Source organism: Heterodontus francisci, unplaced genomic scaffold (assembly GCF_036365525.1).
Source record: "Heterodontus francisci isolate sHetFra1 unplaced genomic scaffold, sHetFra1.hap1 HAP1_SCAFFOLD_545, whole genome shotgun sequence".
Classification (NCBI taxonomy): domain Eukaryota; kingdom Metazoa; phylum Chordata; class Chondrichthyes; order Heterodontiformes; family Heterodontidae; genus Heterodontus; species Heterodontus francisci.
In genome coordinates, this window is record NW_027141258.1 from 554,136 (window position 1) to 581,578 (window position 27,443).

At 56.7% G+C, this 27,443-nt stretch overlaps 1 protein-coding gene across 1 annotated transcript; it reads right to left on the reverse strand.

The window, feature by feature from the left end:
* Positions 1–3,319: 3,319 nt before the first annotated feature.
* Positions 3,320–27,064, reverse strand: LOC137362555 (E3 ubiquitin-protein ligase BRE1B-like). The gene is given in 23 exon segments (XM_068026947.1): positions 3,320–5,821; positions 10,094–10,195; positions 11,239–11,379; positions 11,571–11,696; positions 11,841–11,863; positions 11,866–12,034; positions 15,909–16,058; positions 16,352–16,469; positions 16,646–16,736; positions 16,739–16,908; positions 16,910–17,010; positions 17,013–17,177; positions 17,292–17,401; positions 17,404–17,412; positions 18,353–18,409; positions 18,412–18,487; positions 22,122–22,138; positions 22,141–22,300; positions 23,159–23,278; positions 24,072–24,103; positions 24,106–24,145; positions 24,706–24,852; positions 26,947–27,064. Coding segments are annotated over 23 exon segments (2,373 nt in total). The 5' UTR covers positions 27,019–27,064; the 3' UTR covers positions 3,320–5,644.
* Between the last annotated feature and the right edge of the window lie 379 nt (positions 27,065–27,443).

The following is a 27,443-nucleotide window of genomic DNA, read 5'->3' on the forward strand; positions in this document are numbered from 1 at the left end:
GACAGCACCGCCCGAACCCACAACCTCTACCACCTCGAAGGACAAGGGCAGCAGGCGCGCGGGAACGCCACCACCTGCAAGCTCCCCTCCAAGCCGCACACCATCCTGACTGGGAACTATATCCTTCCTTCCCCTTGCAACCCCACTTTAACCTCCTCCAGCCCCGACAACCCTCCGAGATCTCTGTAACCTCCTCCAGCCCCGACAACCCTCCAAGTTCTCTGCGCTCCTCCAATTCCGGCCTCTCGAACGTCCCCCGATTCCCATCGCTCGGCTGTTGGCGGCCGCGCCTTCAGCTGCCGAGGGGCCCTAAGCTCTGGCATTCCCTCCCTAAACCTCTCCACCTTTAAGCAACACTTTGAGCCTTACCTCTTAGACCAAGCTTTTGCCCAAATATCGCCTTATGTGGCTCGGTGTCCTGTAAAGTACCTTGGAAAGCTTTATTACATTAATAGTGCTGTGTAAGGTGCAGTTGAGATCGGGAGGGAGCAGGGCTTTGCAGGTGCCGTCAAAGGTGGAGAGGCAGTGCCGGATTAGGACCCAGTGCAGGTCAGCAAGCCCGGGGGTGGGGTAATGGGCGAACAGCACCTGGGGCAGCAGAGTTTAGGGTGAGTTCAAGTTTACAGAGCTTGGAAAACGGGATCCCGGCTGGGCACGTGTGGGAATAGTCAAATCCAGAGGTGACACCACGCAACCTTTGTGCGGGAAGCGGCCCTGTTCTCTCCTCAAGGCATCCAGGTAGACAGCGGCCACCACCCCAGCTGGCAAACCCAGCCAATAATAAAAATCACTGGTGTGTCAGTACTGAGGGAGTGCCGCACTGTCGGAGGGTCAGCACCGAGGGAGAGCCGCACTGTCGGAGGGTCAGTACCGAGGGAGCGCCACACTGTCGGAGCGTCAGTACCGAGGGAGCGCCACACTGTCGGAGCGTCAGTACCGAGGGAGCGCCACACTGTCGGAGCGTCAGTACCGAGGGAGCGCCACACTGTCGGAGCGTCAGTACCGAGGGAGCGCCACACTGTCGGAGCGTCAGTACCGAGGGAGCGCCACACTGTCGGAGCGTCAGTACCGAGGGAGCGCCACACTGTCGGAGCGTCAGTACCGAGGGAGCGCCACACTGTCGGAGCGTCAGTACCGAGGGAGCGCCACACTGTCGGAGCGTCAGTACCGAGGGAGCGCCACACTGTCGGAGCGTCAGTACCGAGGGAGCGCCACACTGTCGGAGCGTCAGTACCGAGGGAGCGCCACACTGTCGGAGCGTCAGTACCGAGGGAGAGCCGCACTGTCGGAGGGTCAGTACTGAGGGAGTGCCGCACTGTCGGAGGGTCAGTACTGAGGGAGTGCCGCACTGTCGGAGGGTCAGTACCGAGGGAGCTCCGCACTGTCGGAGGGTCAGTACCGAGGGAGCGCCGCACTGTTGGAGGGTCAGTACCGAGGGAGCGCCACACTGTCGGAGCGTCAGTACCGAGGGAGCGCCACACTGTCGGAGTGTCAGTACCGAGGGAGCGCCACACTGTCGGAGCGTCAGTACCGAGGGAGAGCCGCACTGTCGGAGGGTCAGTGCTGAGGGAGCGCCGCACTGTCGGAGCGTCAGTACCGAGGGAGCTCCGCACTGTCGGAGCGTCAGTACTGAGGGAGCGCCGCACTGTCGGAAGGTCAGTACTGAGGGAGTGCCGCCCTGTCGGAGGGTCAGTACTGAGGGAGTGCCGCCCTGTCGGAGAGTCAGTACTGAGGGAGTGCCGCACTGTCGGAGGGTCAGTACTGAGGGAGTGCCGCCCTGTCGGAGGGTCAGTACTGAGGGAGTGCCGCCCTGTCGGAGAGTCAGTACTGAGGGAGTGCCGCACTGTCGGAGGGTCAGTACTGAGGGAGTGCCGCCCTGTCGGAGAGTCAGTACTGAGGGAGCGCCACACTGTCGGAGCGTCAGTACCGAGGGAGAGCCGCACTGTCGGAGGGTCAGTGCTGAGGGAGCGCCGCACTGTCGGAGCGTCAGTACCGAGGGAGCTCCGCACTGTCGGAGCGTCAGTACTGAGGGAGCGCCGCACTGTTGGAGGGTCAGTACCGAGGGAGCGCCACACTGTCGGAGCGTCAGTACCGAGGGAGCGCCACACTGTCGGAGCGTCAGTACCGAGGGAGAGCCGCACTGTCGGAGGGTCAGTGCTGAGGGAGCGCCGCACTGTCGGAGCGTCAGTACCGAGGGAGCTCCGCACTGTCGGAGCGTCAGTACCGAGGGAGCGCCGCACTGTCGGAGGGTCAGTACTGAGGGAGCGCCACACTGTCGGAGCGTCAGTACCGAGGGAGCGCCACACTGTCGGAGCGTCAGTACCGAGGGAGAGCCGCACTGTCGGAGGGTCAGTGCTGAGGGAGCGCCGCACTGTCGGAGCGTCAGTACCGAGGGAGCTCCGCACTGTCGGAGCGTCAGTACTGAGGGAGCGCCGCACTGTTGGAGGGTCAGTACCGAGGGAGTGCCACACTGTCGGAGCGTCAGTACCGAGGGAGCGCCGCACTGTCGGAGCGTCAGTACCGAGGGAGCTCCGCACTGTCGGAGGGTCAGTACTGAGGGAGTGCCGCACTGTCGGAAGGTCAGTACCGAGGGAGTGCCGCACTGTCGGAAGGTCAGTGCCGAGGGAGCGCCGCACTGTCGGAGGGTCAGTGCTGAGGGAGCGCCGCACAGTCGGAGGGTCAGTGCTGAGGGAGCGCCGCACTGTCGGAGCGTCAGTACCGAGGGAGCTCCGCACTGTCGGAGGGTCAGTACCGAGGGAGCGCCACACTGTCGGAGGGACAGTACAGAGGGAGTGCCGCACTGTCGGAGGGACAGTACTGAGGGAGTGCCGCACTGTCGGAGGGTCAGTACCGAGGGAGCTCCGCACTGTCGGAGGGTCAGTACCGAGGGAGAGCCGCACTGTCGGAAGGTCAGTGCCGAGGGAGCGCCGCACTGTCGGAAGGTCAGTACCGAGGGAGCGCCGCACTGTCGGAAGGTCAGTACTGAGGGAGAGCCGCACTGTCAGAGGTGCCGCCTTTCAAACTGAAGGCACTATACGCTCGCTAGAGTGGGTTATAAAGAAGTCAGAGCCACTGTTTCGAAGCAGCACAGAGGGGAGTTCTCCTCGGTATTCCTCACAAGCAGAACCGACGATCCGCTCATCTATCCAGTGCCGCTTCTGGGAGATTGCTGTGTGCAAAATGGCTGCTGCGACTCCTGCATCAGAACAGCGGCTACACGTTTGCATACAAGGTCCTTCCCTGGCACCGCCTGAGGAAGGCGCTACAGAAATGCAAAACCTTTCTTTCGAAAGAGAAGCAACAAACCATGTGGCTCTAGTGGTGGTGAGATTCAGATTTATTCAGCCAGAAACACAGAAAAGTCAAAATAGCAGAGACCAAACACAGAGCACTTCTCTCAGCGCGCACCGAATGAAAAACAATAAATTAAAAATCTGTAGTCAACAGTTCCACTTTTAAATTCCACCCCCACTTGGTTTTCTCTCAGTTCCACAAAGCACCTCCTGCAACTGGAGGTGGGCGTGGGGGGGGGGGGGGGGGGGAGGGGAGGGAATGGACCAGGAATGGTCTAAAATGGCCACCTCTATTCAAAATGGCTGCCCTTTATTCAAAATGGCCACCGCCTCACTCAAAATGGCCACCGCCTCACTCAAAATGGCCAACCCCCCCACCCCTCAGGCTTCAGAACTTGCTTTCAACGAGCATGCGAGTGAGACAGCCTTCAGCCTCAGGCACTGGGTAAAAAAAAAAGTTTAATGATTTGAAAAAAAAAATTCTCGTTTCGACGCTCAAACTGTGCCCTGCCCCCACCCCCACACGACCGAGATGGCATTGGCTCAGACGTCTCCGGCGCGCGATTCAAAATGGCTGCCGTGCTGCTCAAAATGGCCGACCTCGAACAATAAAACGCTGCGATCAGGGCCTGGATCGATCACAAAAAATGCTCCAACCACCCCACCCCCCCGCCCCCAAACAAAACAGCTTCCAGGGAGGCGGGGGAGGGGGCTTTTTATCGCAACATATAGCAGCATGGCAGGACTTTCCATTGAATCGGGGAAGGGGGGGGGGGGGTGCGGAAATGATACAAAGAACAGACGTGGGCCCAAAAAAACCGGCAACTGCTTACTTCGAATCCATTATATCCTCAAATAGTTCCACTGCTCTCCTCCCTCCACTCACTCACTCGCTCTAGTGCGTCTTCACTCATACAGTGTGCAGAGAATTGCAGGAGGTGGTTTACAGTGGAGACAAGTCCAGGAAATGACATCCTGGCAGTACAGGGAGGTAGGGGGGTTGCTCCGGGACAGCGCACGGTCGAGTGTGTTCAGGTCCCCACTGCAGTCGGGACTGGGACTTGTCCAGACAAAGTCACTCATCCCCACCAGCAACGAGGGCTGGGAGAGGGTGCAGGAGGAAAGCGTGTGCTGTGGCTGAGCCAATCGGGCAGGCCCCCACTGGCCACAAGCAGGGAGTCAGCTCTTACACAGCCCCTACCCAATCCCCCCACCCCCACGCCAGCATCGGGCAGCTCAGCTCAAGGACTCGGTGCTGCCCGCCTCACCATTCTGGTCTCCCCAGCCCCTTCCACAGCACGGCAAACTGCATTGATGCACGGGGGGGGGGGGGGAAACGTCACAGTCTAACTCTCCTTTTGGCCGTCGCGAGACTGGGGGGGGGACACGGAAGGGATAGAGATACTGGGGGACACAGGGAAGGGGTAGAGAGACGGGGGGGACACAGGGAAGGGATAGAGAGACAGGGGGACACAGGGAAGAGGGAGCGATACTGGAGGGACACAGGGAAGGGGGAGCGATACTGGAGAGACACGGAAGGGAAAGAGAGACGGGGGGACACAGGGACGGCGGAGCGATACTGGAGGGACACAGGGAAAGGGTGGAGAGACGGGGGGGGACACAGGGAAAGGGTGGAGAGACGGGGGGGGACACAGGGAAAGGGTGGAGAGACGGGGGGGGACACAGGGAAAGGGTGGAGAGACGGGGGGGGACACAGGGAAAGGGTGGAGAGACGGGGGGGGACACAGGGAAAGGGTGGAGAGACGGGGGGGGACACAGGGAAAGGGTGGAGAGACGGGGGGGGACACAGGGAAAGGGGAGCGATACTGGGGGACACAGGGAAGGGGTAGAGAGACGGGGGGACACAGGGAAGGGGGAGAGGGACTGGGGGGAAGACAGGGAAGGGGGAGAGGGACTGGGGGGACACAGGGAAGTGGGGATAGAGATGGGTTTGGGTGGGGGGGTGGAGGGGCACAAGGAAGGGGCAGAGGGGGAGAAGAAGTGAGACGGGGGCGGAGGGGGAGAAGAAGTGAGACGGGGGCGGAGGGGGAGAAGAAGTGAGACGGGGGCGGAGGGGGAGAAGAAGTGAGACGGGGGCGGAGGGGGAGAAGAAGTGAGACGGGGGCGGAGGGGGAGAAGAAGTGAGACGGGGGCGGAGGGGGAGAAGAAGTGAGACGGGGGCGGTGACACAGATTGCGGCTGCCCTCCTTCCAGCTGCTTCCGCTTTGGGTGGATCAGTCAGCAGAGGGAATGGGATGAGGCCGTCCCATTCCCATTCCCCTTCTCTCTCTGGTGGTGGGTGACAGAGCAGGATCTCTCGCTGACGGGGCGTTCCGCCCACCGCCGCCCCCTCAGCTGATGTAGATGCGGTGGAAGTCATTGGCGCCAAAAGCAGCGTTGCACTTGGGGCACTTGCGCTGCCGCGTGTCGTAGCGGGTCTTGACGCACTCGAAGCAGAAGACGTGGAAACACTTGGTCAGCACAGCGTCCTTCTTCCGCGTGTTACAGCAGGGGCAGGTCAGCTTGGCCTGTGCAGAGGGCGGAAGGAAGGAACAGCTTAGTTTCTGCAGTGCAGGAAAGGCCCAGGCTCCATTCCCAGCCTATCATTGAGTTATCTGATCCCAGTGGATAACACACCCCCCGTTACTGAGATACAGGAACCCCAGTGTAGAACACACCCCCCGTTACTGAGATACAGGAACCCCAGTGTATAACACACCCCCTGTTACTGAGATACAGGAACCCCAGTGTGTAACACACCCCCCGTTACTGAGATACAGGAACCCCAGTGTATAACACACCCCCTGTTACTGAGATACAGGAACCCCAGTGTATAACACACCCCCCGTTACTGAGATACAGGAACCCCAGTGTATAACACACCCCCTGTTACTGAGATACAGGAACTCCAGTGTATAACACACCCCCTGTTACTGAGATACAGGAACTCCAGTGTATAACACACCCCCCGTTACTGAGATACAGGAACCCCAGTGTATAACACACCCCCTGTTACTGAGATACAGGAACCCCAGTGTGTAACACACCCCCCGTTACTGAGATACAGGAACCCCAGTGTATAACACACCCCCCGTTACTGAGATACAGGAACCCCAGTGTATAACACACCCCCCGTTACTGAGATACAGGAACCCCAGTGTATAACACACCCCCCGTTACTGAGATACAGGAACCCCAGTGTATAACACACCCCCTGAGATACAGGAACTCCAGTGTATAACACACCCCCCGTTACTGAGATACAGGAACCCCAGTGTATAACACACCCCCTGTTACTGAGATACAGGAACCCCAGTGTATAACACACCCCCTGTTACTGAGATACAGGAACCCCAGTGGATAACACACCCCCTGTTACTGAGATACAGGAACCGCAGTGGATAACACACCCCCTGTTACTGAGATACAGGAACTCCAGTGTATAACACACCCCCTGTTACTGAGATACAGGAACTCCAGTGTATAACACACCCCCTGTTACTGAGATACAGGAACTCCAGTGTATAACACACCCCCTGTTACTGAGATACAGGAACCCCAGTGCATAACACACCCCCTGTTACTGAGATACAGGAACCCCAGTGGATAACACACCCCCTGTTACTGAGATACAGGAACCCCAGTGGATAACACACCCCCTGTTACTGAGATACAGGAACTCCAGTGTATAACACACCCCCTGTTACTGAGATACAGGAACTCCAGTGTATAACACACCCCCTGTTACTGAGATACAGGAACTCCAGTGTATAACACACCCCCTGTTACTGAGATACAGGAACCCCAGTGTATAACACACCCCCTGTTACTGAGATACAGGAACCCCAGTGGATAACACACCCCCTGTTACTGAGATACAGGAACCCCAGTGGATAACACACCCCCTGTTACTGAGATACAGGAACCCCAGTGGATAACACACCCCCTGTTACTGAGATACAGGAACTCCAGTGTATAACACACCCCCTGTTACTGAGATACAGGAACTCCAGTGTATAACACACCCCCTGTTACTGAGATACTGGAACCCCAGTGTATAACACACCCCCTGTTACTGAGATACAGGAACCCCAGTGGATAACACACCCCCTGTTACTGAGATACAGGAACTCCAGTGTATAACACACCCCCTGTTACTGAGATACAGGAACTCCAGTGTATAACACACCCCCTGTTACTGAGATACAGGAACCCCAGTGTATAACACACCCCCTATTACTGAGATACAGGAACCCCAGTGTATAACACACCCCCTGTTACTGAGATACAGGAACCCCAGTGTATAACACACCCCCTGTTACTGAGATACAGGAACCCCAGTGTATAACACACCCACCGTTACTGAGATACAGGAACCCCAGTGTATAACACACCCCCTGTTACTGAGATACAGGAACCCCAGTGTATAACACACCCCCCGTTACTGAGATACAGGAACTCCAGTGTATAACACACCCCCTGTTACTGAGATACAGGAACTCCAGTGTATAACACACCCCCCGTTACTGAGATACAGGAACCCCAGTGTATAACACACCCCCTGTTACTGAGATACAGGAACTCCAGTGTATAACACACCCCCCGTTACTGAGATACAGGAACTCCAGTGTATAACACACCCCCTGTTACTGAGATACAGGAACCCCAGTGTATAACACACCCCCTGTTACTGAGATACAGGAACCCCAGTGTATAACACACCCCCTGTTACTGAGATACAGGAACCCCAGTGGATAACACACCCCCTGTTACTGAGATACAGGAACCCCAGTGGATAACACACCCCCTGTTACTGAGATACAGGAACTCCAGTGTATAACACACCCCCTGTTACTGAGATACAGGAACTCCAGTGTATAACACACCCCCTGTTACTGAGATACAGGAACCCCAGTGTATAACACACCCCCTGTTACTGAGATACAGGAACCCCAGTGGATAACACACCCCCTGTTACTGAGATACAGGAACTCCAGTGTATAACACACCCCCTGTTACTGAGATACAGGAACTCCAGTGTATAACACACCCCCTGTTACTGAGATACAGGAACCCCAGTGTATAACACACCCCCTATTACTGAGATACAGGAACCCCAGTGGATAACACACCCCCTGTTACTGAGATACAGGAACCGCAGTGGATAACACACCCCCTGTTACTGAGATACAGGAACTCCAGTGTATAACACACCCCCTGTTACTGAGATACAGGAACTCCAGTGTATAACACACCCCCTGTTACTGAGATACAGGAACCCCAGTGTATAACACACCCCCTGTTACTGAGATACAGGAACCCCAGTGTATAACACACCCCCTATTACTGAGATACAGGAACCCCAGTGTATAACACACCCCCTGTTACTGAGATACAGGAACCCCAGTGTATAACACACCCCCTGTTACTGAGATACAGGAACCCCAGTGTATAACACACCCACCGTTACTGAGATACAGGAACCCCAGTGTATAACACACCCCCTGTTACTGAGATACAGGAACCCCAGTGTATAACACACCCCCTGTTACTGAGATACAGGAACCCCAGTGTATAACACACCCCCTGTTACTGAGATACAGGAACCCCAGTGTATAACACACCCCCTGTTACTGAGATACAGGAACTCCAGTGTATAACACACCCCCTATTACTGAGATACAGGAACCCCAGTGTATAACACACCCCCTGTTACTGAGATACAGGAACCCCAGTGTATAACACACCCCCCGTTACTGAGATACAGGAACTCCAGTGTATAACACACCCCCTGTTACTGAGATACAGGAACCCCAGTGTATAACACACCCCCTGTTACTGAGATACAGGAACTCCAGTGTATAACACACCCCCCGTTACTGAGATACAGGAACCCCAGTGTATAACACACCCCCTGTTACTGAGATACAGGAACCCCAGTGTATAACACACCCCCTGAGATACAGGAACTCCAGTGTATAACACACCCCCCGTTACTGAGATACAGGAACCCCAGTGTATAACACACCCCCTGTTACTGAGATACAGGAACCCCAGTGTATAACACACCCCCTGTTACTGAGATACAAGAACCCCAGTGTATAACACACCCCCCGTTACTGAGATACAGGAACCCCAGTGTATAACACCCCCTGTTACTGAGATACAGGAACTCCAGTGTATAACACACCCCCTGTTACTGAGATACAGGAACCCCAGTGTATAACACACCCCCCGTTACTGAGATACAGGAACCCCAGTGTATAACACACCCCCCGTTACTGAGATACAAGAACCCCAGTGTATAACACACCCCCCGTTACTGAGATACAGGAACCCCAGTGTATAACACACCCCCCGTTACTGAGATACAGGAACCCCAGTGTGTAACACACCCCCTGTTACTGAGATACAGGAACTCCAGTGTATAACACACCCCCTGTTACTGAGATACAGGAACCCCAGTGTATAACACACCCCCTGTTACTGAGATACAGGAACCCCAGTGTATAACACACCCCCTGTTACTGAGATACAGGAACCCCAGTGTATAACACACCCCCTGTTACTGAGATACAGGAACCCCAGTGTATAACACACCCCCTGTTACTGAGATACAGGAACTCCAGTGTATAACACACCCCCTGTTACTGAGATACAGGAACCCCAGTGTATAATACACCCCCTATTTCCAAGGCACAGCAACCCGAGGGGAAAACACACCCTCTGCCTACTCTCATCTCACTCATCGTCCCAAAGATGAAACTCCTCTCGGCTCACACTGACGATTATTTTTGTACCTTGTATTCCTTAATCTCCTCCATCAGGATCTCATCAGCATCAGAGAACACCTCCACCTTTTTCTGTTTCTCCAGTTTCCGCCTCAGCCGGGACAGATCTTCCTATATCGATTGCAAGAGAATATATAGAATATATATAGAATAACAGATACCCGGGAGTGAGTTACAGACTGGAATCTAATCGAGGGGTTCGGGGGGGTTTATATATAGAATAACAGATACCCAGGAGTGAGTTACAGACTGGAATCTAATCGAGGGGTTCAGGGGTGTTTATATATAGAATAACAGATACCCGGGAGTGAGTTACAGACTGGAATCTAATCGAGGGGTTCGGGGGGGGTTTATATATAGAATAACAGATACCCGGGAGTGAGTTACAGACTGGAATCTAATCGAGGGGTTCGGGGGGGGTTTATATATAGAATAACAGATACCCGGGAGTGAGTTACAGACTGGAATCTAATCGAGGGGTTCGGGGGGGGTTTATATATAGAATAACAGATACCCGGGAGTGAGTTACAGACTGGAATCTAATCGAGGGGTTCGGGGTGATTTATATATAGAATAACAGATACTCGGGAGTGAGTTACAGACTGGAATCTAATCCAGGGGTTCGGGGGGTTTATATATAGAATAACAGATACCCGGGAGTGAGTTACAGACTGGAATCTAATCGAGGGGTTCGGGTGGTTTATATATAGAATAACAGATACCCGGGAGTGAGTTACAGACTGGAATCTAATCGAGGGGTTCGGGGGGGGGTTTATATATAGAATAACAGATACCCGGGAGTGAGTTACAGACTGGAATCTAATCGAGGGGTTTGGGTGGTTTATATATAGAATAACAGATACCCGGGAGTGAGTTACAGACTGGAATCTAATCGAGGGGTTCGGGGGGTTTATATATAGAATAACAGATACCCGGGAGTGAGTTACAGACTGGAATCCAATCGAGGGGTTCGGGGGGTTTATATATAGAATAACAGATACCCGGGAGTGAGTTACAGACTGGAATCTAATCGAGGGGCTCGGGGTGGTTTATATATAGAATAACAGATACCCGGGAGTGAGTTACAGAATGGAATCTAATCGAGGGGTTATTTTGTGGATGATATGGGACGGGTGCTGAAGGCCAACACTCACCTGTGCCCGTTTGAGGTTGAAGGATTCCTTTTCCTTGGCGGAGCGGTTGTCAGACATGGCAGCTTGGATCTCCTTCAGTTTGCCCTGCGTGTGTTCCAGCTGCACCTTCAGGTCCTCGGCCAGCTGGGCCGCTTCCACTGCCTGAGGAAAAAAAAAAAGAGACAAGTCAGTGCGTGCAGGGTGGCATTTCAATTGGTCGGAGAAAGGGGAATGAGGAGACATCAGCAAAGGAGAGGGGGAGGAGACAGTGTATCTAGTGCACTGCGACAGCCGGTCCAGGGGGGTGGGGGAGGGGGGAGGGGTCGGACTGTGTATCTAAGACATTGTCTTACCTTCCTCTTGTTGAGTTCCAGTGCCTGGCATCTGAGGGTGAGCTCCTTTTCCACCATGGCCAGGTTGCTCTGCAAGACCTGTTCCTTCTCCTCCAGCTTCTGTACCACCAGTAGCTGGGCATCTACCTGAGGAAAGACGGAGGCAGCCCGTTACTTGGGGACGGGGAGAGGGGGTAGAGGGGCAGGGGGGCGGGAGGGGGGGGGGGGTGGTAAGCACGCTGCTGCCTGGGTGGGAGGGTGGGTGGGCCGACCGTTCAGGGTGCTCCCTACCTGTGTTTTGAGGGTTAAGACCTCTCCTCGCGCAGCAGCTTGTGGATCTGGTTGGACTTGATGCGCTCGGACATGAGCTTGAAGTTGGCGTCGTCCTTCTCCCGCAGCTGCTGCATCAGCCGAATGTTCTGCTCCTGCATGTCCTCAAAGGCCTGGCCCGTCACATCCATCTCCGACAGGAGGGCCTCCTCCTCCTGAGCAAGACAAGAGGACGGCAAGGGGGCAGAACAAGGGTCAGGGCCACTTCCCACAGGCAGATATCAATCCCTCGCAAGCTGGGGAGGAGGAGGGAGGGCGAGAGAGGAGGGGAGTGGGGGCGAGAGAGGAGGGGAGTGGGGGGGAAAATGAGGAGGGGAGTGGGGGGAAAAATGAGGAGGGGAGGGGGGAAAAATGAGGAGGGGAGGGGGGGAAAAATGAGGAGGGGAGGGGGGGAAAAATGAGGAGGGGAGGGGGGGAAAAATGAGGAGGGGAGGGGGGGAAAAATGAGGAGGGGAGGGGGGGAAAAATGAGGAGGGGAGGGGGGGAAAAATGAGGAGGGGAGGGGGGGAAAAATGAGGAGGGGAGGGGGGGAAAAATGAGGAGGGGAGGGGGGGAAAATGAGGAGGGGAGGGGGGGAAAATGAGGAGGGGAGGGGGGGAAAAATGAGGAGGGGAGGGGGGGAAAAATGAGGAGGGGAGGGGGGGAAAAATGAGGAGGGGGAGGGGGGAAAAATGAGGAGGGGAGGGGGGAAAAATGAGGAGGGGAGGGGGGGAAAAATGAGGAGGGAGGGGGGGAAAAATGAGGAGGGGAGGGGGGGAAAAATGAGGAGGGGAGGGGGGGAAAAATGAGGAGGGGAGGGGGGAAAAATGAGGAGGGGAGGGGGGGAAAAATGAGGAGGGAGGGGGGGAAAAATGAGGAGGGGAGGGGGGATGTGGAATGGATGGGGATGTGAGGCAGGATGTGGAGGGGAGGGAGAGGGATGTGGAGGGGAGGGAAGGGGAGGGAGTTGTGGAGGGGAGGGGGGGGATGAGGAGGGGGATGGAGGGAGGGATGGCGAGGGGAGGGGGGGGATGTCGAGGGGAGGGGGGGGGATGTCGAGGGGAGGGGGGGGATGTCGAGGGGAGGGGGGGATGTCGAGGGGAGGGGGGGATGTCGAGGGAGGGGGGGATGTCGAGGGGAGGGGGGGATGTCGAGGGAGGGGGGATGTCGAGGGGAGGGGGGATGTCGAGGGGAGGGGGGGATGTCGAGGGGAGGGGGGATGTCGAGGGAGGGGGGATGTCGAGGGGAGGGGGGGATGTCGAGGGGAGGGGGAGATGACGAGGGGAGGGGAGATGACGAGGGGAGGGGGGGGATGACGAGGGGAGGGGGGGGGATGACGAGGGGAGGGGGGGGGATGACGAGGGGAGGGGGGGGGATGACGAGGGGAGGGGGGGGATGACGAGGGAGGGGGGGGATGACGAGGGGAGGGGGGGATGACGAGGGGAGGGGGGGGATGACGAGGGGAGGGGGGGGATGACGAGGGGAGGGGGGGGATGACGAGGGGAGGGGGGGGATGACGAGGGGAGGGGGGGGATGACGAGGGGAGGGGGGGGATGACGAGGGGAGGGGGGGATGACGAGGGGAGGGGGGGGATGACGAGGGGAGGGGGGGGATGACGAGGGGAGGGGGGGGGGATGACGAGGGGAGGGGGGGGATGACGAGGGGAGGGGGGGGGATGACGAGGGGAGGGGGGGGGATGACGAGGGGAGGGGGGGATGACGAGGGGAGGGGGGGGGATGACGAGGGGAGGGGGGGATGACGAGGGGAGGGGGGGGATGACGAGGGGAGGGGGGGGATGACGAGGGGAGGGGGGGGATGACGAGGGGAGGGGGGGATGACGAGGGGAGGGGGGGATGACGAGGGGAGGGGGGGGATGACGAGGGGAGGGGGGGGATGACGAGGGGAGGGGGGGATGACGAGGGGAGGGGGGGGATGACGAGGGGAGGGGGGGATGACGAGGAGAGGGGGGGATGACGAGGGAGGGGGGGATGACGAGGGGAGGGGGGATGACGAGGGGAGGGGGGGATGACGAGGGGAGGGGGGGATGACGAGGGAGGGGGGGATGACGAGGGAGGGGGGGATGACGAGGGGAGGGGGGGGATGACGAGGGGAGGGGGGGATGACGAGGGGAGGGGGGGGATGACGAGGGGAGGGGGGGGATGACGAGGGAGGGGGGGGATGACGAGGGGAGGGGGGGGATGACGAGGGGAGGGGGGGGATGACGAGGGAGGGGGGGATGACGAGGGGAGGGGGGGATGACGAGGGGAGGGGGGGATGACGAGGGGAGGGGGGGATGACGAGGGGAGGGGGGATGACGAGGGAGGGGGGGATGACGAGGGGAGGGGGATGACGAGGGGAGGGGGGATGACGAGGGGAGGGGGGGATGACGAGGGGAGGGGGGGGATGACGAGGGGAGGGGGGATGACGAGGGGAGGGGGGGGGATGACGAGGGGAGGGGGGGGGATGACGAGGGGAGGGGGGGGATGACGAGGGGAGGGGGGGGGATGACGAGGGGAGGGGGGGGGATGACGAGGGAGGGGGGGGGATGACGAGGGGAGGGGGGGGGATGACGAGGGGAGGGGGGGGATGACGAGGGGAGGGGGGGGGATGACGAGGGGAGGGGGGGGGATGACGAGGGGAGGGGGGGGATGACGAGGGGAGGGGGGGGGAGTGGATGACGAGGGGAGGGGGGGGATGACGAGGGGAGGGGGGGGGATGACGAGGGGAGGGGGGGGATGACGAGGGGAGGGGGGGGATGACGAGGGGAGGGGGGGATGACGAGGGGAGGGGGGGGGATGACGAGGGGAGGGGGGGGATGACGAGGGGAGGGGGGGGGATGACGAGGGGAGGGGGGGGGGATGACGAGGGGAGGGGGGGGGATGACGAGGGGAGGGGGGGGGGATGACGAGGGGAGGGGGGGGGGATGACGAGGGGAGGGGGGGGGATGACGAGGGGAGGGGGGGGGATGACGAGGGGAGGGGGGGGGGATGCCGAGGGGAGGGGGGGGATGACGAGGGGAGGGGGGGGATGACGAGGGGAGGGGGGGGGATGACGAGGGGAGGGGGGGGGATGACGAGGGAGGGGGGGGGATGACGAGGGGAGGGGGGGGGATGACGAGGGGGGGGGGATGACGAGGGGAGGGGGGGGATGACGAGGGGAGGGGGGGGATGACGAGGGGAGGGGGGGGGATGACGAGGGGAGGGGGGGGATGACGAGGGGAGGGGGGGGATGACGAGGGGAGGGGGGGGATGACGAGGGGAGGGGGGGATGACGAGGGGAGGGGGGGATGACGAGGGGAGGGGGGGGATGACGAGGGGAGGGGGGGGATGACGAGGGGAGGGGGGGATGACGAGGGAGGGGGGGATGACGAGGGGAGGGGGGGGATGACGAGGGGAGGGGGGGGATGACGAGGGGAGGGGGGGATGACGAGGGGAGGGGGGGGATGACGAGGGGAGGGGGGGGATGACGAGGGGAGGGGGGGATGACGAGGGGAGGGGGGGGATGACGAGGGGAGGGGGGGGGATGACGAGGGGAGGGGGGGGATGACGAGGGGAGGGGGGGGATGACGAGGGGAGGGGGGGGATGACGAGGGGAGGGGGGGGATGACGAGGGGAGGGGGGGGATGACGAGGGGAGGGGACAGACGGCGAGGGGAGGGACAGACGGCGAGGGGAGGGGACGGACGGCGAGGGGAGGGGTGGATGTCCATCCCTTTCCCCACCGGAGGTCTCTGATGGACCCCAGGGCAGCTGGTCACTGAGGGGGCTGTTGCAGGCCTGGGAAGAACGGAAGAGGCCATTCGGCCCCTCGAGCCTCTCTGGCTTTCCACCAGCGGTGACTGACCCTCGCGCTTGCCTCAGCTCCACTTACGCCCAGTCGCTTCATGCTGTCGCCTCTGCCGTGGCCACTGGTGACGCGCCCACCGGACATTCGACCTCGGAGGCAATCGCGGCGGGCTCCCCTCAGCCAATCGCGGCCTGGTGCTCCTGAGACACCCACCCCCACCTTCCTCCCCACCCCCACCCTGGTCCCGGTCACTCTCTCCTCTCACCTGTTTGGTGGCCGCCAGTTTCTTCTGCAGGTGCTCAATCTGCTCCTCGGCAAATTTGATCTTCTTCAGGGCGTCTTCATCCGCCAGTTTCTTACTCTCCCTCTTCTCCTTCTCTTCGATGTCCTTTATTTTCAACTTCACTTCCTCCACCTGTGTGGGGACCCGGGGGAATCTGATTAACGTAACGGACATTAATCACTCCCCTCGGCCCCGCCCGCTCGTGGTACTGACCGCTCCCCTCGGGAACCCCCTCCCCACCCTGCTAATGGTACGGACCGCTCCCCAGACCCATCCCCCCTCCCTGAATCCTCCCCCCTCAGCCCCGCCCCCTCAGATCCCCCCCCCCATGGCCGCGCCCACTCCCTCCAGACCCGGGCCGGGCTCCGAGCCAGCACCCCCCCCCCCCCCCCCACCCCCCCACCACCGCCAGGTTCAGCCCGTACCTCAGCCTTGGCCTTCTTCTCGGCCGCCATGAGCTGCACCTTGTCCCTCTGCTCTTTGGGGGCCGACTTGTACATGTCCAGCAGCAGCTTCATTTCCTTCTGGCTCTCCTGGGCCTTCCTGTAGGGGAGAGGCAGTCAGTGCAGCAGCAGCAAGCACGGGGGGGGGGGGGGGGGGGGGTGAGAAAGTAGGGAAAGAGCCGCGGGGATGGGATGGGATGGGGTGAGGCCGCTTAAACCTTATCGGAAGGTAAGGGAGGGGGTGGTTGAGTTGGGAGAAGGAGTCGAGACCCTCACTTGAGCTCCACTTTCAGCTGCTTCAGCATGTCCAAGTCTTTCTTCTTGGAGTCGTCTGCCTTCGATTTCTCCTTCTCCTTGTCTTTCTCCGGTCCCGGTCCCTCTCCCGGTCCCTGTCCCGGTCCCTCTCCCGGTCCCTGTCCCGGTCCCTGTCCCGGTCCCTGTCCCGGTCTCGCTCCCGATCCCGGTCCTTCTCCCTCTCCCGGTCCCTCTCCCGCTCCGGCTCCCTCTCCTTGGCCTTGGGCTTCTCCGGGTCTTTCTTGGACGGCGGGGGGCTCCTCCTCCTTGCACTCGGCCGGGTCCCTCTCCTCTTTCTCCTTCTTCACCACCGGGGCTGGGGCCTGCGAGGACGGCGTCTCCTTGGCTCCTTTTTCACCTCCTTTTCACCCTCTTCCTCCTTGATGCTGTCCACAGACAAGGCGGAGGACAGGGAGGAGGAGGTGGTGGTGGTGGTGGCTGTGGTGCTGGAGGCGGAGGTGGACGAGGAGGTAGTGGTGGAGGGTCCCAGGGCCGGGTAGCACTGCATGCGAGCCTGCAGTGAGGAAAGGGAGACAATAGGTCAAACAGTACCAGACCCTACCTCCAGAAACTCGAGGCCCTCCCGCAGCCACCACCAACCCCCCGCCCGCCCGCCACCACCGCTGACCTTGTTGATCTCGTTCTGTGCCTCTCGCAGCTTGCGTTTGTATCTCTGCACGTCACCTTTGAGCTGGTGGTTGTGGTTCTGCAGGCTGTTGATGAGGTGACGCATCTCCGGTTGATTGGACCTGTGGATCAGAGAGAGAGAGAGAGAGAAAAAGAGAGAGAGAGGTCTCACACACACACACAGGTGGAGAGGAAGGAGCAGAGGCACAGGGAGGGGACAGAACAAGCAGAAATTGATGTTAAGTGTTGCCCTCGGTGACCGATAACCCAGGCCCTGCACCACGTCCGACCCATTTCAAACACTCCCAGGACAGGTACAGTAAGGGGGTTAGATACAGAGTAAAGCTCCCTCTACACTGTCCCCCATCAAACACTCCCAGGACAGGTACAGTATGGGGGTTAGATACAGAGTAACGCTCCCTCTACACTGTCCCCCATCAAACACTCCCAGGACAGGTACAGTAAGGGGGTTAGATACAGAGTAAAGCTCCCTCTACACTGTCCCCCATCAAACACTCCCAGGACAGGTACAGTATGGGGGTTAGATACAGAGTAACGCTCCCTCTACACTGTCCCCATCAAACACTCCCAGGACAGGTACAGTACAGGGGTTAGATACAGAGTAAAGCTCCCTCTACACTGTCCCCCATCAAACACTCCCAGGACAGGTACAGTACGGGGGTTAGATACAGAGTAAAGCTCCCTCTACACTGTCCCCATCAAACACTCCCAGGACAAGTACAGTACGGGGGTTAGATACAGAGTAAAGCTCCCTCTACACTGTCCCCATCAAACACTCCCAGGACAGGTACAGTATGGGGGTTAGATACAGAGTAACGCTCCCTCTACACTGTCCCCCATCAAACACTCCCAGGACAGGTACATAACGGGGGTTAGATACACAGTAAAGCTCCCTCTACACTGTTCCCCATCAAACACTCCCAGGACAGGTACATAATGGGAGTTAGATACACAGTAAAGCTCCCTCTACACTGTTCCCCATCAAACACTCCCAGGACAGCACGGGTTAGATACAGAGTAAACGTCGACCTTGCCCAGTACCTGCTTGCTCGTTGGCGGCCAAGTTCTGCTCAAATTCAATCCGCAGCATCTCATATCCTTGCGGACCTGGGCCAGTGTGTCCTCAAGCTGAATCACCTCAGTCCGCAGCTTCTTCTGCAGGTTGAGCTCATCACTCTGGGCAGAGTCAGACGGAGGAGGAGGAGGAAGGGTGTGAGGGAGAAGGGGTGGGGGTGGTTGGAGGAGAGAGAAGGAGGGAAAGAGGACAGTCAGGTTAGCAATCTGTCTAAACGTGCGGAGAGCAGCCTGCCCCGTCCCAACCCGAACTCAAATACTTAAATGCTCCTTAAGGACACCAAGCATACATTCATTCATGCGATGTGGGTGTCACTGGCTATGCCAGCATTTATTGCCCATCCCGAATTGCCCCTTGAGAAGGTGGCGGTGAGCCGCCTTCTTGAACCGCTGTGGGGGGTGTCGGTACACCCGCAGTGCTGCGAAGGAGGGGAGTTCCAGGATTTTGAACCCAGCGGACAGTGAAGGGAACGGCCCATACAGTTCCGAGTCAGGATGATGTGTGGCCTGGACTGGAACCTGCAGGCGGTGGTGTTCCCATTGCGTCTGCCGCCCTTGTCCTTCTGGACGTGGCGGGTTTGGGTGGTGCCTGTTGGAGCCTTGGCGAGTTGCTGCAGTGCATCTTGTAGATGGTACTGCCACTGTGCGTCGGTGGTGGAGGGAGTGAATGCCGTAAGGAACCGCAGAGAAAGAACTCGGGGTTCGTTGCTAGAGGAATGGAATCGAAAAGCTGAACGGTTTATGGATCCTTGGTTTGACCACATATGGAGTGCTGCAAACAGTCCTGGTCTCCATCTTATAAAAATAATAGAGGCACAGGAGAGGGGGCAAAAAAGATTGATTAGAATAATGACTAAAACCGAGAAGCAGTACCCGTCAGGAAAGGTTAAACAGGCTGGGGCTCTTTTTTCTGAAAGCAAGACTGAGGGGAGACCTGTTCGATGTCTTTGAGATTAGGAAAGGTTTTGATTGGGTAAAACATCGATCTTTGGAGGCGGCAGACTTATCGAGAGAGTGGTTAGTTAAAGCTTGTGGGATCTTGGCTTTCAGAAATAGAAGCATCGAGTCCAAAAGCAGGGAGGTTGCACTGCACCTTTACAAAGATCTGGCTCGGATCCAATTGGAGTCTTGCGTCCAGTCGCGGTCGCCACACTCGGGGAAGGATGGGAGGGCCCTCGAGAGGGTGCGGAGGAGATTTACCAGAATGGTTCCCAGGGATGAGGGGGGTTTTAGTGACAAGGTTCGGTTGGAGACGCTGGGGGGGGGGTTGTTCTCCTTGGAGTGAAGGAGATTGAGGGGGAAGATTTCATCGAAGTGTACGAGATTCTGACAGGTTTAGAGAAGGCAGGCAAAGAAAAGCTGTTCCCATTAGCTGACGGTACAAGGAGTGGGGGGGGGGGGACACAGATTGAAGGTTATTGGGGCAAGAGATGCAGGGGACGGGAGAACTTTGTTTACACAGCGAGTGGTCATGACCTGGAACTCACTGCCTGGGAGGGCGATGGAAGGGGAACAACCAACGATAACAAAAGGAAATCGGACGGGCGCTTGGGAAATAGGTTTACGGGGATCGAGCGGGGTGGGGGGGGAGATGGGACTGACTGGATTGCTCTACAAACAGCCAGCATGTACTTGAAGGGCCAAATGGCCTTCTTTGCACTGTAAATAACTCTAATACATAGGAAACTATTAAAGTCATGATCCTGTTGAAACCGCCAGTCATCGTCCCCCTCCTCAAAAAAGCAGACATCCTTGCAAACTACCGCACCATCCCCAAGCTCCCTTTCCACGCCCACGTCCTTAAGCTTGTTGTCACTTGCGAAATCCCGAGCCACATTTCCCAGAACTCAGTGTTCCAATCTGTCGAGTCAGGATTCCCGCCCCCTCATGGTACCGAAATGCCTCTTACCGAAGTCGCAAATGACATCCTGCGTGACCGTGACGAAGGGTAAACTTTCCCTCCCTCGTCCTCCTCAGCCTGTCTGCACCCATTGACGCGGCTGACCACACCATCCAACGCCTCTCCGCTGTCGTCCAGCGGGGTGGGACTGCTCTCACCCGGTTCCATTCTTATCTATCTCATCGCAGGCAGAGAAACGCCTGCAATGGTTTCTCTTCCTGCCCCCGCACCGTTACCTCTGGTGTCCCCACCCCCCCACCCCCGCCGAGGATCTATCCCTGGCACCCCCCCACATCCTCATTTCTCATCTACGCGCTGCCCCTCAGCGACATCATCTGGAAACACAGCATCAGTTGCTGTGGATGAAGGAGAACCGGTGAATGTATTGTACTCGGATTTCCAGAAGGCATTTGATCAGGTGCCACATCAAAGGTTATTGCAGAAAATAAAAGCTCATGGTGTAGGGGGTAACATATTGGCATGGATAGAAGATTGGCTAACAGGAAACAGAGAGTAAGCATAAATGGGTCATTTTCTGGTTGGCAACGAGTGGTGCGCCACAGGGATCTGTGCTGGAGCCTCAACTTTGTACAATTTATATAAATGACTTCGATGAAGGGACCGAAGGTATGGTTGCTAAATTTGCTGATGACACAAAGGTAGGTAGGAAAGTAACTTGTGAAGAGGACATAAGGATGCTACAAAGGGATATAGATAGGTTAAGTGAGTGGGCAAAGATCTGGCAAATAGAGTATAAAGTGGGAACGTGTGAAATTGTCTATTTTGGCAGGAAGAATAAAAAAGCATATTATCTAAATGGTGAAAGGTTTGCGGAGCTCTGAGATGCAGAGGGATCTGGGTGTCCTAGTGCATGAATCGCAAAAGGTTAGTATGCAGGTACAGCAAGTAATTGGGAAAGCTAATAGAATGTTATCGTTTATTGCGAGGAGAATTAAATACAAAAGTAGGGAGGTTATGCTTCAGCTATACAGGGCACTGGTGAGACCAATCTGGAGTAGTGTGCAGTACTGGTCTCCTTATTTCAGAAAGGATATAAATGCGTTGGAAGTTCAGAGAAGGTTTCTTCGACTGATACCTGGAATGGGCGGGTTGTCTTATGAAGAAAGATTGGACAGGCTAGGCTTGTATCTGCTGGAGTTTAGAAGAGTAAGAGGCGACTTGATTGAAACATATAAGATCCTGAGGGGTCTTGACAGGGTGGATGTGGAAAGGATGTTTCCCCTTGTGGGAGAATCTCGAACTAGGGGTCACTGTTTAAAAATAAGGGGTCACCCATTTAAGACAGAGATGACTCTTGATTGAAGGTTCTGTTGAAGATGGTGGGTCACTTGCAGCTCTCTCTCTGATGTGTAATGTAGATGTCAGATTTTTTTTCAGCGCTTTCTGGCTTGCTAGAAGGCCAGCGGTCACAAGTAGCTTCACTTTCTGGGTCAGTCTCTCGCTCTGTCTTTATTTTTAAGGTAAATCTATGTCACCTCTCACTTCCTGTTATGAGACCCTCTAGTTTCCTTCCCATGGTGATCGCACAATGGCCCAGGGTTTGGCTACTTCACTCCTCCTTTGTTCAGAAAACACGCAATTCTGGAATTTTTTTTTAGGCTAGGCGTGAGATGGATTGTATGAACGGCTTTTGGTTTGAAGATTTGTCCTTTGTCAGACAGTTTGAATACACAAAAGGCTAATCCCCTTTTCCCATCGACGGCCATTTTGGACCATTTTTCACTTTTCAAAGTAAGACTCCGGTTTTAATCCTAACTGCCCCCCACTTCCACCCCCCACCCCCCCCAACAGCGTTAACTCAGCCTTCCCCCTTACCTCCATGTGCTCGATCTCCGAAGGTGGGCGTTCTTGGTAGTCAGGAGCAGAGCCCTAGCCTCGTCCAGCTGAGTCTTCACCTGCAGGCTCTCGTTGTACAGCAGCGAGAACTGCGACTGCAGGCACTTGTACTCGGGAGTCTCCTTGACCACGTCCTCCGGAATGTTCCGCAGGTCTATCTTTAAAATAATAACAAGAAAAATGATTCGATCAACGAAGAGCGATGACGGGGGTGTGGAACATCAAGGTGGGGTGGACGGGAGTGAATCATTCCCTTTCACCGCTGTGTGCACATACAGGAGCTGACACTGCGACACACACACGGACCGTACATTACCAGACGGGAGTGAATCATTCCCTTTTCCCCGCTGTGTACACATACAGGAGCTGACACTGAGACACACACACACGGACCGTACAGTACCAGACGGGAGTGAATCATTCCCTTTTCCCCGCTGTGTACACATACAGGAGCTGACACTGAGACACACACACACACGGACCGTACAGTACCAGACGGGAGTGAATCATTCCCTTTCACCCGCTGTGTACACATACAGGAGCTGACACTGAGACACACACACACGGACCGTACAGTACCAGACGGAGTGAATCATTCCCTTTTCCCCGCTGTGTACACATACAGGAGCTGACACTGAGACACACACACACGGACCGTACAGTACCAGACGGGAGTGAATCATTCCTTTTCCCGCTGTGTACACATACAGGAGCTGACACTGAGACACACACACACACACGGACCGTACAGTACCAGACAGGAGTGAATCATTCCCTTTTACCCACTGTGTCTATTGTACATGTACAGGAGCTGACACAGACACACACAGACACACACAGACACACACAGACACACACACAGACACACACACAGACACACACACAGACACACACACAGACACACACACAGACACACACACAGACACACACACAGACACACACACACAGTACAGTACCAGACGGGAGTGAATCATTCCCTTTTACACTCCCGAGGGCACAGGCTCCCAGTTTCTCACCTTGAGTTTCTCGTTCTCCCGCACGGCTTCCTGCAGCTCCTGCTCCAGCTTCTCCAGCTCGGCCATGCGACTGTTAGCCTGTTCCTTGTTCTCTTCCAGTTCTGCATTCAGCATCTCAAACTAAAGGCAAACAGAGGAGGAGCGGGGGGGGGGGGGGGGGGTGGTTGGGAGGGACAAGAGGATCGGTCAGGGGGTTTGATACACGCAGACGGGCTTGATGTAGACGCAGTGATGGGACACACACAAGTGCACATATGCAAAAATCACACACACATACTCTCATCATCCCTGTACAAAGCCACAAGGTAACAGTGACACCTCCCCTCCACCCCACTACAACCTGTAAAGAGGCACCTAGGCATCGAGACCCCCCTCCTCTGTAAACTAAGAGAGGGCACCCTCTCAACCCGGAGACCTCTCTCCCCTGTAAACAGAGGCTCAGCTGCTCCAAGACTCCTCCCCCATAAAGACACGGCCCCGCCCTCAGACCACTCCTCTGTGAATAGAGTCATAGAGTTATACAGCACAGAAACAGGCCCTTCGCCCACCGTGTCCGTGCCAGCCATCAAGCCCATCTATTCTAATCCCATTTGCCAGCACTTGGCCCGTAGCCTTGGTCTTGACCCCTCCTCCTGTGAACAGAGACACGGCCCCGCCCCCTCCGAAACCCCAGCCCCCTCCGAAACCCCAGCCCCCTCCCCCTGTGAACAGAGACACGGCCCCGCCCCTCCGAAACCCCAGCCCCTCCCCCTGTGAACAGAGACACGGCCCCGCCCCCTCCGAAACCCCAGCCCCTCCCCCTGTGAACAGAGACACGGCCCCCCTCTCCACCTCTCAGACTCCCCCACCCACCCCCAACGCTGTAAAACAGAGACAGGCCAGAGGAACAAGGAGCCTGGATTTGGGAGATTACCTTATGTATGTTGAGTGTGATCTGGCCGCCCTGAATCCTGCAGAGCCTCCAGACACGTGGTAGCCGGAATTCAACTGGGTGGAGAGAGAGAGAGCGAGAGGAGTGAGAAAACAACAGACAGGATTCTGGTACCAAAGCGATGCAGTTGTTGCTAAACACTTTATAAAGTCGTTCATTAGGCCCCCGCAGCTGGAGTATTGCGTCCAGCTGCGGTCGCCACACTCTGGGAAGTAGGTCGAAACCTTGGCGAGGGTGCCAAGGCGATCGAGCAGAACGGTCCCAGGATGAGGGACTGCAGTTAACGTGGGGAGGCTGGGATTGCTCTCCTTGGAGCAGAGAAGGCTAAGGGGGAGATTCAATCGGGGCGTTCAAAATCAGGAAGGGTTAGGGCAGGGTAAATAAGGAGAAACTGTTTCCAGCGGGCGGGGAAGCAGAGGGTCACAGATCGAAGGCGTTCGGGCGAAAGAACCAGCGGTGGCACGAGGGGGCAGTTTTTTTTGGGTGGGGGGGGGGGTTGCAGCGAGTTGTGGGATCAATCGGATAGCTCGACTGAAGAGCCAGCACAGGCGCGATGGGCCGAGTGGCCTCAGTCTGCTCCTTTTCCCCGCGACATACCGCCGGCGCGCCGGGTTACCTGCTCCAAAGCCTCTGCCAGGTGCTTGTTCAGCTTTTGCTCCCGCTTGCGCAGCTTCTCAATGTCCCACTGCAGGTCCTCGATGGTCGTCTCCATCTCCGACACCTTCGTCTCTGCCGATTGCACCTTGTCCTGCAGCTCATTATACTGGGGGGAGGGGAAAAATACAGGGGTGACGAGAGGTGGGGCAGTCGGACAAGCGCGCCCAGGGCCATTCAGCGCCTCGAGTCGGTTCTGCCACCCTACCAGCTCGCGATCCAACTCCCCGCCTTCGCGCCCCATCCCTCAATACGCTCGACTGACAAAAGGAAAAAAGCAACAAAAAAAAACAACAGCCCGCTTGGGGTAGAAACCTTTACCACGCGTCGCCTGTACCTTCGCTCCCGACAGGCCCGGCTCCGATTTTTAGGGGCACGTCCCCTAGATCCGGACGACGTTCCCGTCTTAAGCTGCGCCGCGGCCCATGCCAGCCCGGAAGCTCCTGCTTCCGAGCCGGCCCCTTCATGCCGTCGCTGCGGGCGCGCGGCCGCACCAAATAATTTCAAAGGCCCCGCGCGCCAAACCAAACCGCGCACGCGCTACAAGTAATAGCTCAGCGGGGTGTGGGGGGGGGGGGGGGGTGGCGTGGGCCAATGGAAAATAAACACACTGTTACGAAAGTGCTTCTGTTTGTGTTGTAATATCTTTTTGAGGATTTTGACAACGTCATTTACTGGTTGTCACATGACTCAAGTTAAAATCGAACAGAAACGCTGGTAACTGGAGGAAGATGTGGGCAGAGAAGTGACAGGTCAGAAGGTGGACTCTCTGTTTCCTGGCTTCACTTTTGAATGGCTCGGAGTTGGGAATGAACTGCTTAAAAAGGGTTGGAGTTCTCAAAAAATGATAAAGGACAGAACCCCAGCTCAGCCCAGCCTGTTCCATCTCTTTCAAAAGCCTGCAAATAAAAAAAGAGAACTTCCAAGGAGAGAAGAGAATTCTCAAGGAAGGAGAGAAGACCACGAGCCAGCTCAGCTTTCCAGCAACTCTCTAAAAGACCCTGAGAAGTTCACTGTGTCGACTCATCTCATCTCCTGTCTTTGAAGAAAAGCCTGCTAAATTAATTCTCAACGCTATTCTGAAAGATCCGAGTGACCAGTCTACGTGTACTCGGAGGGCAGACTGTCTGCCAGTTTTGGAACACAACGTATCTCATCTGCTGTTTTTTTCAAGAATAAGCATTCAGACCAGGTGTCTGTAACAGAGCTCTGAACAAAAATCCCTTTTATTTTTCCCGTTAACCAGTGTATGCGTGCGTGTGTGACAGTGTGTGGGGGGGGGGCTAAGGCAAAAAGGGAACTTTTAAAATTCCAATCAGTGTGTTTACACTTTAATTCATTACTGACTAAGACTTGTTTTATAATAAACTGATAACTTTGTTGTTTATTTTGTGTTTTATTCTGGGAAAAATAGATATGATTGACCGCATCGCTAAGTGGGAAAATGTAAATATATGTTGTGACCTGCGGAGAAGTGGGACTGAATTAACAGTGCACTCCTCCCGCCTCGGTCGTAACAATATATACGCCTGACCTGGTACATTCTGGCCTACCCCTTGGATAATACATGTCGAAATGGGGTGAAGGAGCAGAGGGATGTCGGGGGTTACGGATTACACAAGTCATGAAAAGTAGCGATGCAGGTTAATAAGCCCATAGATACAGAACAAACCAAGCCCAAGGGTTTGTTTCTTGAGTTGGGGGAGGGGGGAGATAAATAGATAAATCATGTTACAGCTATAGGGAGGGAGAGAAACAATCTAGAGGCCCAGGTTAATGTCCTGAGGACATGGACCATTTCTGTAAATTATTAGAAGTCTGGATCGAAAGCTAGTCTCAGTAATGGTGCCATGAAACTAGCATCGATTGGACTAAAAAAACCCACCCGGTTCAGTAACGTTCTTTCAGGGAGGGAAATCTGCCAGCCTTAACCGGTCTGGCCTACATGTGACTCCAGACCCGCAGCAATGTGGTTGACTCTTAACTGCCCTCCGAAATGGTCGAGCACGCCACAGGGCTGGCAAGTTGTTAGGGATGGGGAACAAATTCGGGCCTCGCCAACGACGCCCACATCCCACGAAAGAATAGGAAAAAACAAAATACTTAAATGCTGTAGACATCGAGATTAAAAGAGGAAAACGGGATAACTTCCCCCCCCACCCCCTCCCCTCCCCTCAAACATCCTCCCACCCGCCGCCATTACCTCCATCGACATCTTGTGATGTTTACCCTGCAGCTGCGTGGTCAGGTCCTGGAGACGCCTGTTCTCCCCCATCACATCTTTGTTCAGGCACTTAGTGGTGTCATTCAGCCCACTGAATTCAACTGGGATACAAAGAGGGGGAGGCGGGCAGAGGGGGTGTGGGGGAGAGAGAGAGACGGGGTGGGGGGGGGGAGAAAGAGAGAGACGGGGGTGGGGGGGGGGGGGGGAGAAAGAGAGAGACGGGGGTGGGGGGGGGGGGGGGGAGAAAGAGAGAGACGGGGGTGGGGGGGGGGGGGGGGAGAAAGAGAGAGACGGGGGGTGGAAAAAGAGAGACGGGGGTGGAAAAAGAGAGACGGGGGGTGGAAAAAGAGAGACGGGGGGTGGAAAAAGAGAGACGGGGGGTGGAAAAAGAGAGACGGGGGGTGGAAAAAGAGAGACGGGGGTGGAAAAAGAGAGACGGGGGGTGGAAAAAGAGAGACGGGGGGTGGAAAAAGAGA